Source organism: Zootoca vivipara, chromosome 1 (assembly GCF_965207765.1).
Source record: "Zootoca vivipara chromosome 1, rZooViv2.hap1.1, whole genome shotgun sequence".
NCBI classification, from domain to species: domain Eukaryota; kingdom Metazoa; phylum Chordata; class Lepidosauria; order Squamata; family Lacertidae; genus Zootoca; species Zootoca vivipara.
In genome coordinates, this window is record NC_142582.1 from 132661917 (window position 1) to 132680260 (window position 18344).

The window sequence follows — 18344 nt, forward strand, 5'->3', positions numbered from 1 at the left end:
AGGCGTGGCTTCTGATTGGTGCAGGGGCTCTGGAAACAATAGCCGACAGTCGCATTGAACGCCTGGCTTCCGAAAAATGTTCGAAAACAAGAACATCTACTTCAGGGTTTTCGGCATTTGGGAACCAAGGCGTTTGAGAACCAAGGTACCACTGTAACATAAATATTGTTTGTGCTAAGGAGGAGACACTGTTAAATTAAATCTGTGAGTGATGGCTGGTCCTTCATAGCAAGTGAGCCATGGTTTAAAACCACTCTCCCCTCTCTGAAAAGAGCCCGATTTTGGCCTAAAATGGAATAGCTCAGTAATGGGAACTTTCATTCAAGATTCATAGGCAGACTCTGTTGAAATGTCCATTGCTACCATCTGCTCAGCTGCAGTGGAACGACTGTTACAGACAAGTGCTGCATGTTCTCCTTCATTCATAGGTAGCTTGCAGTCGCACTGCATCATGTGTTTATAGTCTTATTTCAAAGTAATTGTGAATATTATTATTAATAATAATAACCATTTCCCCAACCTGATGCTATCCAGGCAGTCTGGACTACAACTCCCGTGAGCCCCAGTCAGCAGTCCAGGACATCTGCCGGGGGCGAGGCTAGTGGACGCCCTCAAAAGCTACAAAGCCCATAATGCAGTGTGAAATTCATATAACGTTTTGATGGTTTGTTTATTAAATTTATGGGTCGCTTTTCCTTGCCCAACGCACCTCAAAACGACACACAATTGAGCATCTCCTTCAACATTTCTTGCAGCATTGTGTAATACTGCAAGGCCCATGATGCAGTGAAAGTGTGAAGGGAGAATGCACAAGGGAAAACATGTTGAAACTGAGAATTGTTGCGCTGCAGGCAGGAACAGTCAAGACCAGTGGAGTGGATCTTTGTAGTGTTTTCCATGGAAATGCATAACACTGCACGGGGAAAATAAATCTAGAGGTGCAATTTCTCCTTGGGGGTCTCACACATCCCTAACTGGAGATGTAAACTGAGAAGAAATGTTGGCTTGACATGTTGATGTGTTTTGTTGGAGTGTGTGTGTGTGTGTGTGTGTGTGTGTGTGTTTTGGCTCATTTCAGAACAGGCACGGAAAGAGGTTAGCATCCAAGATTCTCTAAGAGATCGCAAAGAATATAAACCCTGACTCCCCTTGGATACAGATTTCATGAGTCATGGCATAATAAACCAAACCTTCTGCATATTTATTCATAGCAACTCAAGCCTGGGAGCCTCATGAGACTGAACAAAATATAATTAAAATTCTATCTTGGGTTTTTTATATATAATTTTTTTAAAAAAAACCACAAACGCAAAACACACTCCTGCACTGCCTAATGAATTCTTCAAACGATGAGAAGCTGGGAGAAGGAAATGGAAATGCCAGGGAGCGTGAGTAAACTCAGCTGCATCCCCAAAGCCTCCGACGTTGGCGAGAGAGAATGCTTGCGATGGCCTGCCTCTCTCTTTATTGCCTGAACCAGCCCTTCTCCAGAAGCTCAGAACTGCGAGCTTTCTTATGAAATAAACAAATTTACAGCTCGAATGGTGAGCTTCCTTTTCCAAGTACATTTTGAAAACAGGAAAAGCGTAGGAAATGAGGGAAACGTGTACAAAATGGCTCTCCTTTCCTCCCTCCAGTTCCCGTTACCCTTTGCAAAGACGCCCACCGATGATGTGGACCAAAGCAGCTATTTGATTTCTGCAACATGTCCCCACATGTTGGACACACCATGTGGCTGAGATGTGGTGAGTTTCGCTTCGGACGTGGCATTGAAACATCTCCACAGCGAACCCAGAAAATCCCCTTTGAGGATTCAAGTAAAGAGGGTCAGGCCAGATTCCTAGTCAGCTGGGCTTCATTCAGCAGTGCAGAAATAACGATAATATTAATTTTAAAAATTCCTTCAGTAGCACTTTAAAGACCAACTAAGTTTTTATTTTGGTATGAGCTTTCGTGTGCATACACACTTCGTCAGATACACTGAAACAGAATCCACCAGACCCTTATGTATATTCAGAGGGTGGGGGTGGGGGTGATGGGAATGGGTGATGGGCTGATAGGAGTGGTAAACCTGTTGATGACTGTTAATGACTGCAATTGGTCTTGCAGGGGGGAGCAAGGGCTGAGGTGCTAAGGAAAGCTTGATCATGTATAATGAGATAAGAATCCCATGTCTTTGTTCATCCCAGGTGGCTCCATGGTTTTAAGCTTGCTAATGAGTTGCAATTCAGCAACTTCTCTTTCCAGTCCGTTTCTGATTTTTTTCTGTAATAAAACAGCTGCTTTGAGATCTTGTATAGAATGTCCTGGGAGATTGAAGTGCTCTCCTCCTGGTTTCTCTGTCTTGTGGTTCCTGATGTCAGATTTGTGTCCATTTATCCTTTGGCGTAGGGTTTGGCCTGTTTGTCCAATACAGAGAGCTGAAGGGCACTGTTGGCATTTGATGGCATACACAATGTGAATTTTTTTATTTTGTTTTGACTCAGACCAACACGGCTACCTACCTGTAACTAGATAATATTAATGATAGTCAACTACTTTCTGTCATCTTCTGCCACCCCAGCATCTGCTCATCCCTCGTCCAACCACAGTCCTTGAAAACACTCAACCCAAGGCATTTTTGCGGAGAGACCAGGGTTCAAATCTCTCGCCCGGCTACGAAGCTCGCTTGGTGACCTTGGGGCAATCACAGGCAGACCTACCTCAGAGGGCTGTTGGGGGAATTAAATGGTGAGAGGGGAAGAACCATCGATGCCACATTGAGCTCCTTGGCGGAAAGGTGGGATATCAGTGCAAAAATGAAACTGAGTAGCTGGGCCTTTGGTGTCTGGATTGTGTGGCGATGTCCCTCGCTCCCCAGGAAATAAGACACAAGACACAGTGAAATGATTTTAAGTGGGCGAAAAGGCCACAACTTTATTGGTTACGGATGTTGAGCGGTATTGGCTTAGGCATTGGAACCTAACCAACTATATCCAACTGTAACCCGTGTGTTACAGTCTGGGAGAAATTCACCACCAGAAAGGAGCCCAATGATGTACATCTACTGAGACACCTCCTGTGGCCACCGTTGGGGGGTGCCATAAGGCCCTGACCTCCGCAGGCTCAGGACAAAGCTACCGCCACCGGAACCCCTTTAACGGGATTAAATCTCCAATTTCTGAGAGCCGGGGCAGAGGAGGCTGAGTTCCCGCCTCCGGCTCGTTTAAAGGAAGAGAAGCCCCGCCTCCCGACCGACCCTATTGGTCGGCCCGGGTGTGACGGAGGCGGGAACTCCTATCTCGCGAGGGGGCTGAGCACTCAGCCCCCATCGCGAGAGTTCACTCAGGCCATGCCCACAACACCACCTCCGTGAGATGCGGAAGTGGCTTTCTGCCAGGATTAGCATGCCTTTGTTTTCCGTCCACTGTGAGTGCCGTCTTCTGCCAGAGGAAAGGTGTGCAGAGCCGTACGGGCTGCAGCTGCTCCCAGAGGCGGACCTAGCTGCTCCAACACCCAAGAGTGGGGCCATGGGGGCAGGGTGAGCATCCCAGAGGGTGGGGCGAGCGTCCCAGGGGGCGAGACACCCATGGGAGCAGAGCGAGCCGCCCGTGAGGGGTGGAGCGAACCACCCATGGCAAGCTGCTTCCTGGGAGGGGGGAGCAGCACTGCTTTGCCAGCAGCCTTTGTCCCTTCCCTCTTCCTTTTGACAGCTCGGGGAAGGCTCTCCCCCCCCCCCCCGAAACAGCCCCAGAGCGGCGGGCAATGGCACGTCACCAGCCCATGACTCACAAGCCTCCCCTGAGCTGTCAAAATGAAGGGGGAAGTGGGGAAGGCGGCCGGCAAGGCAAACGCAGCTCCACCTCTTGCCCCGATGGCTTGCGGTAGGCTTGGGAGTTACGGGCAGGCGGTGTGCTGAATGAATCATAGAATCAAAGTGTTGGAAGAGACCCCAAGGGCCATCCAGTCCAACCCCCTGCCAAGCAGGAAACACCATCAAAGCGTTCTTGACATATGCCTGTCAAGCCTCTGCTTAAAGACCTCCAAAGAAGGAGACCCCACCACACTCATTGGCAGCAAATTCCACTGTCAAACAGCTCTTACTGTCAGGAATGTTTAGGTGGAATCTTCTTTCTTGTAGCTTGAATCCATTGCTCCGTGACTGCTTCTCTGGAGCAGCAGAAAACAACCTTTCTCCCTCCTCTATATGGCATCCTTTTATATATTTGAACATGGCTATCATATCACCCCTTAACCTTCTCTTCTCCAGGCTAAACATACCCAGCTCCCTAAAGAATCTCTCCCCCCCCCCCAGCAATGACACCCGAGGCGTACAGCCCCCCCCTTCCTCCGCCCCTGGCTGCTCCATCCTTAAGAGGAAGAAGGCCATTTATTTGTGTCTCCTTTGTGCCAACCTCTCATTTGCACTGGGGAATGGTAAGGTTGGGAGGGAGCGGGAGGGCATGGGAGCTGAGCCTCACCTGTGGAAATGCTGCCTAATGCTCCAAGGCCTCCGTGGCTCATTCGGAAGGAGCAAGTCATTCATGTAGCAGCAGCCCCATGTTTGCACTTAGGCAGGGAACGCCAGCAGGCTGCCACAGCATCGGAAGAGTGGGCATTTTGGTGCCAACTTTTTAATCTGCCGTGCTCAAGCAGTGGGGACCTTTCCTGTATTATTACAAGATTACCTTGTCCTGTTTTATATGCTCCAGGGCAGTGTTTCTCAACCGCTGTTCCGCGGCACACTAGTGTGCCGCGAGACGCTGGCTGGTGTGCCGCGACGTGCGGCGACGAGAAGGGCGATTTGCATTGTCACGTGCCTGGCGGCCGCCAATATACAGCACTAACACCCGCCGGAAAGCAATATTTCTCCTCCTCTTTCCCAAAGTTCAGTGCAAACGAGCCTGGCGGCCGCCAATACACAACACTGACCCGCCAGAAAGCAATATTTGGCAAGTGTTTCTTACAGTCATAATTATAATATAGGGCGGCACAGAGTTAATTTTTTAAACTTTTTTAATGGTGGTGTGCCTCGTAATTTTTATCACGGAACAAGTGTGCCGTGGCCCAAAAAAGTTTGAGAAACACTGCTCCAGGGTACCAAGTTCTTTGTAGGAAAACTATTCTCCCTATTTTGGGTTTCAGAGAGATTGTTTTATATATATAAGACAATTTATTAAATTTTCCAATTAAACACATTTAAACAAAAACAAAACATTCAACCACAAACACAACAACACACAATAGACACAAAATTTCCTTTTCTTAACATCTAATCAATTATTACAATTTACTTTGCTCTGCCGAGCTTTGACTTCCCTCCTCCCCCCCCCCAATTCGGTTTTCTTATCAAATCTTATCTCACAGTTCCTTTATTCCTTCTACTTAAAGTCAATTCGTAGGAATTATTTCAATCCTGCAAGTGTCTTTAAACTTCTACAGTTCTTCTCCATATAGTCCACAAATTTACTCCAATCCTTTTGGAACCTTGACTCTCCCTGGTTTCGGATCCTGCTAGTCAGTCTTGCTAGTTCCGCATAGTCCATCATTTTCGTCGGCCACTCTTCAATCGTCGGTAACTCCTGTGTTTTCCACTTTGGGGCGGGTTTCAGAGAGATTTTTAAAGATGGGGGCTTTTAAGATTTTGTTCCCATGAGTTGCAATTCTTTCTTCTTTCCTTCTTCTTTCCTGGAGACCCCCCCCCCAAATACATTATGAAAACCTCCTCGTAGAAGCAGCATCGCAGAAGTATATGGCCGATAGATTCCATTTCTCTTGATCCGCACAGGCAGCATCTCTCACATAAAGGGATCCGTTTGTTTGTCCCCTGGAGAACTGCTGAAGGCTACCCGGACGCTCGGATAATTTTTATATAGAGTGGCTTCTTTCCGACGCTAACCCTAATGTGTCAGCGAAGGTTGCCAAATTCTGTGCTAGGGCCGTAAAAATTCGGTCCAATCTAATTAGCAGTGTCCAAATATCCTCAGAACATCTTCAGGACTAGCAAAAGAGGATCCAGTGATATTAACTGCTGTAGTCTACCCCCCTAAGTAGTAATACTCCTTTTAATTGGTATCTGAAGAAGTGTGCATGCACACAAAAGCTCATACCAAAATATAAACTTAGTTGGTCTTTAAGGTGCTACTGAAGGAATTTTTTTTATTTTCCTTTTAATTAGTTTTCTTTTAACCAATTGTTAAAACTTATACTTATTGTCTATTTTTAGATATTCTTGTCTTCTTTTATTGTTTTTATGTATTGCATATTTATGTGTGCTGGTCAAGAACCGTAACAATAAATCAAATCAAATCACATTATGAAAACCTATATCCCTGTACATACACCACAACGAATCACAGTACAGTCGTACCTCGGTTGTCGAACACCCCGGAACTCGTACATTTCGGCTCCCGGATGATGAAAAACCGGAAGTGACTGCTCCAGTTTTCAAATGTCCTTTAGGAAGCCGAATGTATGGCAGGGCTTCAACGGCTTCTAATTGGCTGCAGGAGCTTCCTGCGGCCAATCAGAAGCCACGCTTTGGAAGTCAAACGTTTCGAAGTTGAACGGACTTCGGGAACAGATTCCATTCAACTTCCGAGGTGCAACCGTATATACATCTGCAAATCATGTTCTTATTTAGTGATCCAGAAGTTAGTATAAACAATTGAAATGGGTGTTTGGTTTCCTGGAGAAATTTGTAAATTTAATGAAACTCCATCCTTCCCCTGCAAAGGCATCTTGGTGCTTTGTTCCTCTGTGGTGAAACTCTTCTCCATATTTTTGGTTTCAGAGAGTTTATTTTAAAGGGGGGGGCTGCCTTTTAAGGGCCTGTCAGTGTGAGTTGCGGTTTTTCCTGCCTCAGCTCAAGTCTCCAAAACAGAAGTCTCAGAAGCCCAACGCAGATGTTAGCACCTGTTCCAGGGCTGCGGAGAAATGCGAGCAAAGAGGGATTCAGGGGCAAGAATTTATTTGCCATTTTAGCATAGCGCTTGAGTCATCTGGAGCTAAATCAAGCCATGTCCCACCAGGAGGGACAATCTCCTTCTGCAGAGAGCTAGGTGCCTGGAATCTGTGTTGGGCTGCATTCTCCTTCTGCTTGTGATGTGGCGCTCAAACCGGGCATGTACAGAGCCCTCTCTGCTGCCCGGGGCAGCAACCCGCTCTGCCGTGACGCATGCACCGTGACGTAACATCATGACATAACGTCGCTGCGTCATGACGCATGCACATGATGGAGCAGGTTCCTCGCACGTGCACACTACGGAGCATATCGCCTGGGGCGGTGCTCCAGGGCCCGGATCCGATCCGTTGCGCGCTTTGTGCTTCTTCCTACTCAGGCGGAGCGGCAAGGGGCATCTCCACCAACGCCCCTCGCCGCTCCACCTGAGTAGGAAGAAGCACAAAGCGCGTGGCAACCCGCTCTGTAGTGCACTTTGTGCTTCTTACTCAGGTGGAGCGGCAAGGGGCATCAGCGACCACCTCTTGGGCTGCTCTCTGGCCCGCCCCCTTGCCTCTGCCCCACCAGAAAGAAGCGAGGGACGAGGCCAGCAAAATTGGGGCCTCCACGATGGCAGTCGCGCTGCCGCCGCAATAGCAGCAGCCTTCGGTGGAGGTGGTGAGGGGGTGCCGTGCTGCCCCCTGCAGAGTGGAGCCTGGGGCGCCCTGCCCCCCTCGCCCCCTTATGCAATACCCCTGGCTCAAACAGGCCACTCATGTTTCCCCCTAGAGACGGAAAGTTGCAGAGGATTCAATTTCCTACCCCGACTTTTGGCACCCTCAAAGTACATGCACCCCACAACTGTAATGTGCAGGTCTGGATTTAGACACTAGCAGAGGATATATTCCATAGTTTTGATCCTTCCTGGCTCATGTGAGATCAGCAAAGTACAGTTCTTTGCAGCTTAAACTCAGAAGCCAAGACAAAGTTGTTTTAAACTTCTAGAAACAATTATGCAGGATGCTTTAAGGCGGAGTGGATTTTCCTGGGATTAGCCCTTTTCCTCCCCCTTAAAAGCAAAAATCACAGTTTTGTGAAGAAGTAAAAGTAGGACTTACTTACATAATCTAGGTCTTGAAGCAGCGATTGTGGTAGCAAAATGAAGGCAAGTTTATAACTATCATCTAAGTTACAAAAGCACAAAACTTAAGTTCAAAAATGGCACCTGAGCTGCAGAGTTCAGACATGCATGTGTGGTCAGCTTGGAAGCATGATGAAGAAAGAGGAGGCTGCCCGCCCTGTGGAACTCCCTCCCACCAGATGTCAAAGAGAAAAACAACTTTTAGACTTTTAGAAGACATCTGAAGGCAGCTCTGTTTAGGGAAGCTTTTAATGTTTAATAGATTATTATGTTTTAATATTCTGTTGGAGGCCACCCAGAGTGGCTGGGGAAACCCTGCTAGATGGGTGGGGAATAAATAATAAATATATTATTATTATTATTATTATTATTATTATTATTATTATTATTATTATTATCGGTTTGCAAGTGGTTTAAGTTTGTACTTTTGCTATGCTGAGCATCGCTCTCCCCACAAAACTTTACAAGGCCATGGATAAAAACACAGAAGGGCAATGGCCACTCAGTTTAATCGCCTTGTGCATTTTACAGCCAGAAACAGAGGCCGGGGCGCTGTCCTTTGCCAGCAGCTGAGGCATTGCCTGGATCGATTTTATAGGCAGCTCTACATTAAGATGTAGATAGCCTATTGATCATGCTTGTTGTAGTCAGGTGCAGTAATGATTATTCCTAAATAATAGGTTAAAAGCTTTCCGTGCCACGAGGGTGCCTCTGAATAGTTGGGGGGGGTGCAATCAAGCTCTGAAGGAAGGCTGCAAGCTGCAGTAGATCTCCAGGGCCTCAGTAATATTGGAAGCTGTCTTCTGCCAAGTCAGCTCATAGAATCGTAGAATTGTAGAGGTGGAAGGGACCCCAGGGGTCATCTAGTCCAAACCCCTGCAATGCAGGAATCACAGCTATGGAATCCATGACAGATGGTCACCCAACCTCTGTCGATCCAGCTCAGTAATGTCTACACTGACTGGCAGCAGCTCTCCAGACTTGAGATGCAGTTCTCTTCCAGCCCTACCTGGAGATACATCTTCTTGTCCTTCCTTTCCAACATCCATCTCAGTGACAACTGAGCTTGCTTCCTTCTTCAAGCAATGCACGTACTCTAACTCTGAGCTTGCTACAGGTAGGTAGCCATGTTGGTCTGAGTCGAAGCAAAATAAAAAAATTCCTTCAGTAGCACCTTAAAGACCAACTAAGTTTTTATTTTGGTATGAGCTTTCGTGTGCATGCACACTTCGTCAGATACACTGAAACAGAATCCATCAGACCCTTATGTATATTCAGAGGGTGGGGGGTGGGGTGGGGGTGATGGGAATGGGTGATGGGCTGATAGGAGTGGTAAACCTGTTGATGACTGTTAACGACTGCTGATGGCTGCAATTGGTCCTGCAGGGAAAAAGCAAGGGCTGAGGTGCTAAAGAAAGCTTGATCATGCATAATGAGATAAGAATCCTATGTCTTTGTTCATCCCAGGTGGCTCCATGGTTTTAAGCTTGTTAATGAGTTCCAATTCAGCAACTTCTCTTTCCAGTCTGTTCGTGAATTTTTTCTGTAATAAAACAGCTGCTTTGAGATCTTGTATAGAATGTCCTGGGAGATTGAAGTGTTCTCCTACTGGTTTCTCTGTCTTGTGGTTCCTGATGTCAGATTTGTGTCCATTTATCCTTTGGCGTAGGGTTTGGCCTGTTTGTCCAATATAGAGAGCTGAAGGGCACTGTTGGCATTTGATGGCATACACAATGTTAGAAGATGAGCAGTTAAATAGTCCTGAGATGGTATGTTGGATGTTGTTGGGGCCAGTAATGATGTTGTCCGGGTGTATGTGGCAGCAAAGTTGGCATCTGGGTTTATTGCAGGCTCTGGTACCAGTGTCCATCTTAAGTCTGGTGGTTGTATTATTGTGGGTGAGGAGTTGCTCTGTCCCAACTCCTGCCAACCTAGCAGTTCGAAAGCACACCAGTGCAAGCAGATAAATAGGCATCTCTGTGGCGGGAAGGTAAACAGCGTTTCCGTGCGCTCTGGTTTCCATCACGGTGTTCTGTTGTGCCAGAAGCAGTTTAGTCCTGCTGGCCACATGAGCTGGAAAACTGTCTGTGGATAAACGCCGGCCCCCTCGGCCTGAAAGCGAGATCAGCACCACAACACAGTAAGAGCTGTTTGGCAGTGGAATTTGCTACCAAGGAGTGTGGTGGAGTCTCCTTCTTTGGAGGTCTTTAAGCAGAGGCTTGACAGGCATATGTCAGGAATGCTTTGATGGTGTTTCCTGCTTGGCAGGGGGTTGGACTGGATGGCCCTTGTGGTCTCTTCCAACTCTATGATTCTATGATTCTAACCCCATAGTTGCCTTTGACTGGACTTGACCGTCCAGGGGTCCTTAAACTTTTTTTACCTAAAGGTGAGAAGCGGGTGGGCGGAGCGCTGGCCCACAATGGTGCCCACCTGAGAGGTGCCAGAACTGTCTCACTCCTGCAGAGAATCCACCTATGGCCCCCACCCCCACTGGAATCCTGCCAGACAAACAGTACCTAATTAACTTGATCCCAGGTGGATGGAGACATCTGTAGCGCTACACTTGCAAAAGATCAAGTTCTCTTGCCGTTCTCCCTCTCTCCTTCCCTCTCCTCCTCCCCGCCCTTTTTTTAGAAAGAGGCATTTATAAAAATTAGAGGTACCAACCTGTGTAAATCCTTCAGCAGTATTTGCATTTAAATTGAAAATGTGAATGCATCTGGTCTCATAAGTGCCAAGTAATTACTTGATATTAAAAAGTTTTGAGATGCCCTGGTAGGATAATGCCTTGCTGCTTAATTGCACCGACACTTTTTGAAAGTTGGGGATTTGTTAAATGCTAAGGAGTGGAGGAGGAGCCCCACCGGGAGCAGAGGAAGGCGCTGCTGGGGCCTGGAAGGAGGGGTCGGCGCAGGGAAATGCCGTTTGCGGAGCCAGACTGTGGGTCCACCCAGCTCAGTATCGCCCACACAGACTGGCAGCAATGGACTGGGGATTCAGACGCGGGTCTCTATTGCAGTTAGGACTGTTCCACAGTTGGAAGCAACCGGATGCATAAAAACCGACTCCTCTTGGAAATAAAACATTGTCAAGGCCCACAGGTTTAATTAAAATTTGACTATTTATTGTTCAAAAAGTACATAACTATATGTGCACTAAACATGGTGAGATGTAAATAAAAGAGAGAGAGAGAAAAAGAGAAACAGGAGCCTTATAGAAGGGGAAATAATGGGGGGACCCCAAAACTGTTTACTTTACAAGGCTGTTATTTGTACTTCACCAGATCTTAACCTATTACAGTATTTGTAAGAATGGATTCCAAATATAATTGAATTTGTCCACGGCAACGGCAAGTCTGTGTTTGTATGCAGATTGTTCATATGCTGCAAGTTTGAGTAAGTATTCAATCCAATCGTAGAAGGGAGCCGCATTTTAAATAAAACTTGACTTGCAGAACGTTCTTCAAAGCAGAACAGAAACATCAAATGAGGCATCCAAACAGTTCCATAGGACATTATGCCAGTCTGAGGCATAAACTCAGCATCTTACAAAATATGAACTCATTCCAACAACTAATTCCAATAACTAATTCCAGAAGCAGAGGTCTGTCTCTCCCCACAACCTGCATTCCAGCCTGGAGCTGTCTACCCGGAGAGCTTCATTTCTGTCTTCACTTTCACAGAGTCTGAGAACAAAGACTCCAGATACCTCCCTTACAAGATCATGACCTCTGATCTTCCCATTATGTTCCCAAATTGGATTCCTTAAGTACACACTTGGCTTTATTTTCTCCACATTGTTTAACTAACTATGAATTTTATAGTTTTATACTGCCCTCCTGAGAAAAAACCCACCCCACCCTCCCACTATATATAAGGGTCTGGTGACTTCTGTTTCAGTGTATCTGAAGAAGTGTGCATACACACGAAAGCTCATACCTATGACAAACATAGTTGGTCTCTAATGTGTTACTGGACAATTTTTTTATATACATTTTATAATGTTGTCCTATTTACACACAGAAGCTCAATCAAAACCTGCCAATGGATTGATACTTTGACAATGTTCTTTTACATAGACTTTGTATATTTCCCACTCTCTGGTAAATTTTTCGTCTGTAACTTCTCGTAACCTTGCTGATAGTTTCGCTAGTTCCACAGCTAGTTCTTACCGTTATTTGTTTTGCCAGTCTGATTTAGATGGGATAGAGTCTGGGGGAGCTGTAGTTTGTTAAGGGTGCTGCTGGTTGTTATGAGACACTCCCAATCCCCTCCCAGAACCATCCATCCCTTTTCCCAGGGAGCTCCTACAATTGTAGCTTTGGCAGGGGGAAACGAGAGTCTCCCATCAGCCAGCAGCACCCTTAAGAAACTACAGTTCCCAGGATTCTTGGGGAGAAAGCCATGTGTGTTTCAAAGTGGCACCCGTAGTCCTTTAAATGCACGGTGTGAATGTGGCTTTGATCGAGAAGTGGGGGCAAGAGAGAGAGAAAAAAGACTCAGCAGAATTTTCTCGGGGGGAAAGAAAGAGTCTTCTGAGAATTGTTGGCTCAGCTCTAGCCCAATTTGCTTCATCTCACAGGCCGGCTCCTTACTATGGTCGATGCCACAGGCTTTCCTTGGTCAAACCCATAAACCTCCTTTGCAGAGGCTGATGTGAGCAGCCCTGGGTCCCTCGTGGGCGCTTTGGAGGCGGCTGACTTTGCCATGAGTATTCCAGCAAAGCCTGTTGACAGAAGGGAGCTGAAAGGCTCCCTTTGATGCCATTCATGTCCGGCTAAATGTGCATTTGCAAGATAGGGGTGTTTGGGCAGATTAGAGGAATGCTTGGGGTGGAGGAAGGCCAGCACAGCTACACTTCGAGAGGACGTGGAGAAATTGTCGCTAAGGCAGTTGCAACTTAATTTGTGCATTAGAAATGCAGTTTGTTGAGGGAGGGGGTAGAAAGGGCCGGGCTTGGCCACAGACCCAGGGAGGGCTTAGGACATGTTTTGGAATTGCTTAGGAATAATAATAATAATAATAATAATAATAATAATAATAATAATTTATTTATACCCCACCCATCTGGCTGGGTTTCCCCAGCCACTCTGGGCGGCTTCCAACAGAAATATTAAAATACACTAATTTAAAGATTAAAAGCTTCCCTAAACAGGGCTGCCTTCAGATGTCCTCTAAAAGTCTGGTAGTTGTTTTTCTCGTTGACATCTGATGGGAGGGCGTTCCACAGGGCAGGCGCCACCACCGAGAAGGCCCTCTGCCTAGTTCCCTGCAACTTGGCTTCTCGCAATGAGGGAACTGCCAGAAGGCCCTCAGTGTCCGGGCAGAATGATGGGGATGGAGACGCTCCTTCAGGTATACTGGACCGAGGCTATTTAGGGCTTTAAAGGTCAGTACCAACACTTTGAATTGTGCTCGGAAATGTAACTAGGAAGATGATCTGGAGTAGGTGAGTCTTGCAGGGGGGCATTTCCTGGTTGTGGAGCAGTCAGCTGCTAAAATAGTCTCTTTCTTGTAAAAGTATCAAATCCTTTAAGGCAGGCATGTCAAACCTGCGGCCCTCCAGATGTTTTGGACTACAATTCCCATCTTCCCCAACCACTGGTCTTGCTAGCTAGGGATCATGGGAGTTGTAGGCCAAAACATCTGGAGGGCCGCAGGTTTGACATGCCTGCTTTAAGGCAACCGCCCGTCCAAAGCGGCTTAAAATGATCAGGAAGGAAAGATGAAAGGAACAATGAAAGAAAAGCGGAAAGCTACAACTCGGCAGCCTTCCATATAGAATCAGAGAATTGTGGATTTGGAGGTAAAAAAAGATAAAGGTAAAGGACCCCTGACCGTTAATTCCAGTTGCAGACAGCTCTGGGGCTGCAGCGCTCATCTCGCTTTAGAGGCCGAGGGAGCCGGCATTTGTCCACAGACAGTTTTTCCGGGTCATGTGGCCAGCATGACTCAGCTGCTTCTGGCGCAAAGGAACACCAAAACCAGAGCAGCGCACGGAAATGCCATTTACCTTCCCGCCAGAGTGGTACCTATTTATCTACTTGCACTTTTTGGCGTGCTTTTGAACTGCTAGGTTGGCAGGAGCTGGGACAGAACAAGGGGAGTTCACACCGTCGCGGGGATTCGAACCGCCGACGTTCTGATCGGCAAGCCCAAGAGGCTCAGTCGTTTTGTAATGGTGTTAGAACTTCCTCACGAGTAATCCGCTCCAAACTCTGTGGCTGGTTTTTACAGAGTTTTATTTATATACAGTGGAACCTCGGTTTATGAACACCTCGGTTTATGAATTTTCGGTTTATGAACACCGCGGACCCATCTGGAACAGATTAATTCATTTTCCATTACTTTCCATGGGAAAGTTCGCTTCAGTTTATGAACGCTTCAGTTTATGGACAGACTTCCGGAACCAATTACACCCATGCTTCAGTTTATGAACATTTCAGTATAAGTACTCCGCGGACCCGTCTGGAACGGATTAATCCACTTTCCATTACTTTCAATGGGAAAGTTCGCTTCAGTTTATGAACGCTTCAGTTTAAGTACTCCGCGGACTGTCTGGAACGGATTAATCCACTTTCCATTACTTTCAATGGGAAAGTTTGCTTCAGTTTATGAACACTTCGGTTTATGAACAGACTTCCGGAACCAATTGTGTTCATAAACAGAGGTACCACTGTACATATGTACAAGGCAGAGCAACAGAAAGCATGACTGATCTATCCCGAGTCAGAATCCGGAAGCACAGCCCTTCGTGGCCTTCTCCAACAGAACACGCTGGGCGTTCGGAATCTCCTCCTCTCTGCCCGCCTCTTTTCACCCCTCCGTTGCTGGGGTGATGGGGCTGCTGGAGAACCCTCCCCACTGGAACTGCCCAGCTGGGGGGCTGGTGCTATCTCCTCTGGCACCTTCCCTTCCTGGGCTCTCTGATCCGCCCCCCCCCCCATGCTTCCCTCTGAGGACCTTCCCTCCTCAGCATCCTCGAGGATCTGCACCGCTTCCTGAGGTTCAGCACCATCTCCAGTGGACAGCTCTGCCTCACTGCCATCCAGGGCTCTGGCAGCATCTGAGAGCCTTTGTTCCCCCCCCCCTTCTGGGACTCTCCGCTGACCCCTGGTGGTCCCCTGACATCCACGCCCTCCCCGAAGGCCCCTCCCTCTTCTGATCGGCAAGCCCAAGAGGCTCAGTGGTTTGGGCCACAGTGCCACCCGCGTCCCGTGTGGAGTTGGAAGGGGTCCCCTCTGCCTATCTCAGCACCCAAGAGAGTCTGTTAGGAAGGAGGTGGTTAGTCTGTAAGGATGGAGGTGGTTTTTCAGGTATTTTGGGTTATATCTGAGTTGTTTTAATGAGAAACGACCTTATTCCAGCATTTCAAACCATTGCATGAACCCAACACACAGTTATCCTCTGCAATCTGCACTTCTTTGCATTTTGCAAAGCGCTTCTCCAACCAAGCAATGTGTAAAAAAAACTCACAGATTAAAGGGTGCATAAGAATGTGTGTATTAGTGGGGACAGCATCAACAAATGCATTATATGAAAGGAAGCAACTTGCAGAAATATGCATATTGGTCAAAAGTGCATACAAGAATAGAATAGAATAGAATAGAATAGAATAGAATAGAATAGAATAGAAGAATAGATAGTACAATGAAATTGAATGCCATCCCATAAAAAACAAAATAAAAATACAATTACAGCCACACACACACACACACACCCATCTCAACTCCCCAGGATCATATTACAGTGGTACCTCGACTTCCGAACGCTTCGACTTCCGAAGTTGACCCCCCCCCCGGAAGTGTTTTCGCCCCGCGCGCCTGCACAGAAGCGGCGCGCGCGGTCCGCGCATGCGCAGAAGCGCAAAATTGTGCTTTGCACATGCGCGGTATGGGTGCTTCGACATCCAAAGACCTCGACTTACGAAGAGTGCCAGATCGTCTTCGTAAGTCGAGGTACCACTGTATTTAGTTACAGCATTTAAGATGGTTATAGCTCTTGGATAGAAACTGTTTTTTAATCTATTCGTTCTTGATCTAATTGTTCTGTATCTCTTGCCCGAAGGCAAGGCAACGGTGCAAAAAGACTATATCCAGGATGAGATGAATCCTGCAAAATAGTATTTGCTTTTTTAAGGCAACGGGAACTCTATAGTTCTTCCAGAGATGGGAGGGGATGACCGATAATCTTTTGGGCTGTGGTTATGACCTTCTGGAGCACTTTCCTATCCATGACTGTGCAGCTGGAAAACCAAGCACAGATACAGTATGTAAGAATGCTCTCTATGGCGCCTCGGTAGAAGGACACCCGCAGTCTCTCACTCAGCTTGTTCTTTTTTTGAAAGTCTCTGCTGGGCCTTCTTCACCAGAGCAGTGGTATTCGCGCTCCAGGTCATACTCTGCTCGATGGTAACACCCAAGAACTTAAATACAGCCACCCTCGGTCTCCACCAGTGTACATTAAGAGAAATTCGCACTAAATTGCCAACAAAGTTTCATGCGGCTTTTGAAACATTGTACTTGTGTTGCAAGTTGCTGCAAAAATGTGGACAACCAAATTGGAAAAGCTGCGAGAGGTGGGTCCTGTATACCTGAAGGAGCGTCTCCACCCCCACCATTCAGTCCAAACACCGAAATCCAGCACCGAGGGCCTTCTGGCGGTTCCCTCATTGCGAGAAGTGAGGTTACAGGGAACCAGACAGAGGGCCTTCTCGGTAGTGGCACCCGTCCTGTGGAACGCCCTCCAAGCAGATGTCAAGGCAATAAGTAACTATTTTACTTTTAGAAGACAACTGAAGGCGGCCCTGTTTAGGGAAGTTTTTAATGTCTAATGCTGTACTGTTTTAATATTCGGTTGGAAGCCGCCCAGAGTGGCTGGGGAAACCCAGCCAGATGGGCGGGGTATAAATAATACATTATTATTATTATTATTATTATTATTATTATTATTATTATTATTGGCAGGTTCCTGCATCTCTGGTCTCACCTGTGCAGTGAATAAAAAGGGGTCCTTGCCCCAACTCACCTTGTGCTTCTCTTCCCTTTAGCCTTGAAGAAAGGGCGGTTCTGGATCACGCCTGACCCGTATCACAAAGACGACAACATCCAGATCGGCCGGGAGGTCAAGATCTCCTGCCAGGTGGAGGCGGTCCCTTCCGAGGAGCTCACCTTCAGCTGGTTCAAAAACGGCCGGCCGTTGCGCAGCTCCGAGAGGATGGTCATCACTCAGACAGACCCCGACGTCTCCCCAGGCACCACCAACTTGGATATCATTGACCTGAAGTTCACGGACTTTGGGACATACACCTGTGTTGCATCCCTGAAGGGCGGGGGGATCTCGGACATCAGCATCGATGTCAACATTTCCAGCAGCACAGGTGAGCGCAATTCCGTCACTCTGTTGGAGTCTGATTTGGCAGCAGGAATAGGAGGCAAGAGAAGTTTATGTATTAACTGCATTTATAGCCCAACTTTTCCTCCAAGGAGGAAATGTTCCCAGCTCCTAGACCAACACTCTACTGGTGTTTCTCAAGCTGGGGTCCCCAGCTGGTTTTGGACTACAGCTCCCATCTCCCCTAGCAAGTAGGACCAGTGGTCAGGGATGATGGGAATTGTAGTCCAACAACAACTGAGGACCCAAGTTTGAGAAACACTGCCCCAACCTCTCCACCACCGTGGAGAGTCAGGTGGGTGGGCAGTGAATGGAGACCAGCGGAGACAGTTGTCATGGAGCCTTGAGACTCCTTTAGGTTTCCAGGAGTGATGGGCAACCTTCGCCCCACCACTCATTTCATCAGGGGCAAATATCAAATGAGCTAAATTGGGGTGGGATTCATCATTGTCTCACCTCTTCATTGTTAAAACCATGTCCAAGGTGACTTACAACATGAACAGATTTGCACAATATATATATATATATATATATATATATATATATATATATATATATATATTAGCTAGTTATGAGCTAGGTGGACCAGTGGGTCTGGTTCCCTTTAAGGCCAAACCCTCCAAGTGTCCCAATTTTCCAGGCCATCCTGGAATCACAGAAGCCATCCTGGTTTCTGATTGGAGCCCGGAATGTCCCACTTTTCATTCACTGGAGAAAAGTTGGATGGGGTGGAATAGGACGCCCCTATTTCCACTGGAGACATGTTGGAGGGTATGTAAGACCACCTACTCTATTGATATGGGCCCCGATCCTGTGGATAGAATGCATCCTGCACGTTAAGCACCTCGGCGTAGGCCCCAACTCAGCCTAATTTAGTCTGCTTATGACT

At 47.2% G+C, this 18344-nt stretch overlaps 1 protein-coding gene across 1 annotated transcript in view; it reads left to right on the plus strand.

Annotated features, from left to right (window-relative positions):
* Positions 1-18344, plus strand: part of MDGA2 (MAM domain containing glycosylphosphatidylinositol anchor 2) — a 353191-nt gene that overhangs the window by 234549 nt on the left and 100298 nt on the right. The window contains exon 7 of the mRNA XM_060269123.2: positions 17112-17441. Coding sequence (XP_060125106.1) covers positions 17112-17441 — 330 coding nt within the window. The remainder of the gene's footprint in view (positions 1-17111; positions 17442-18344) is intronic.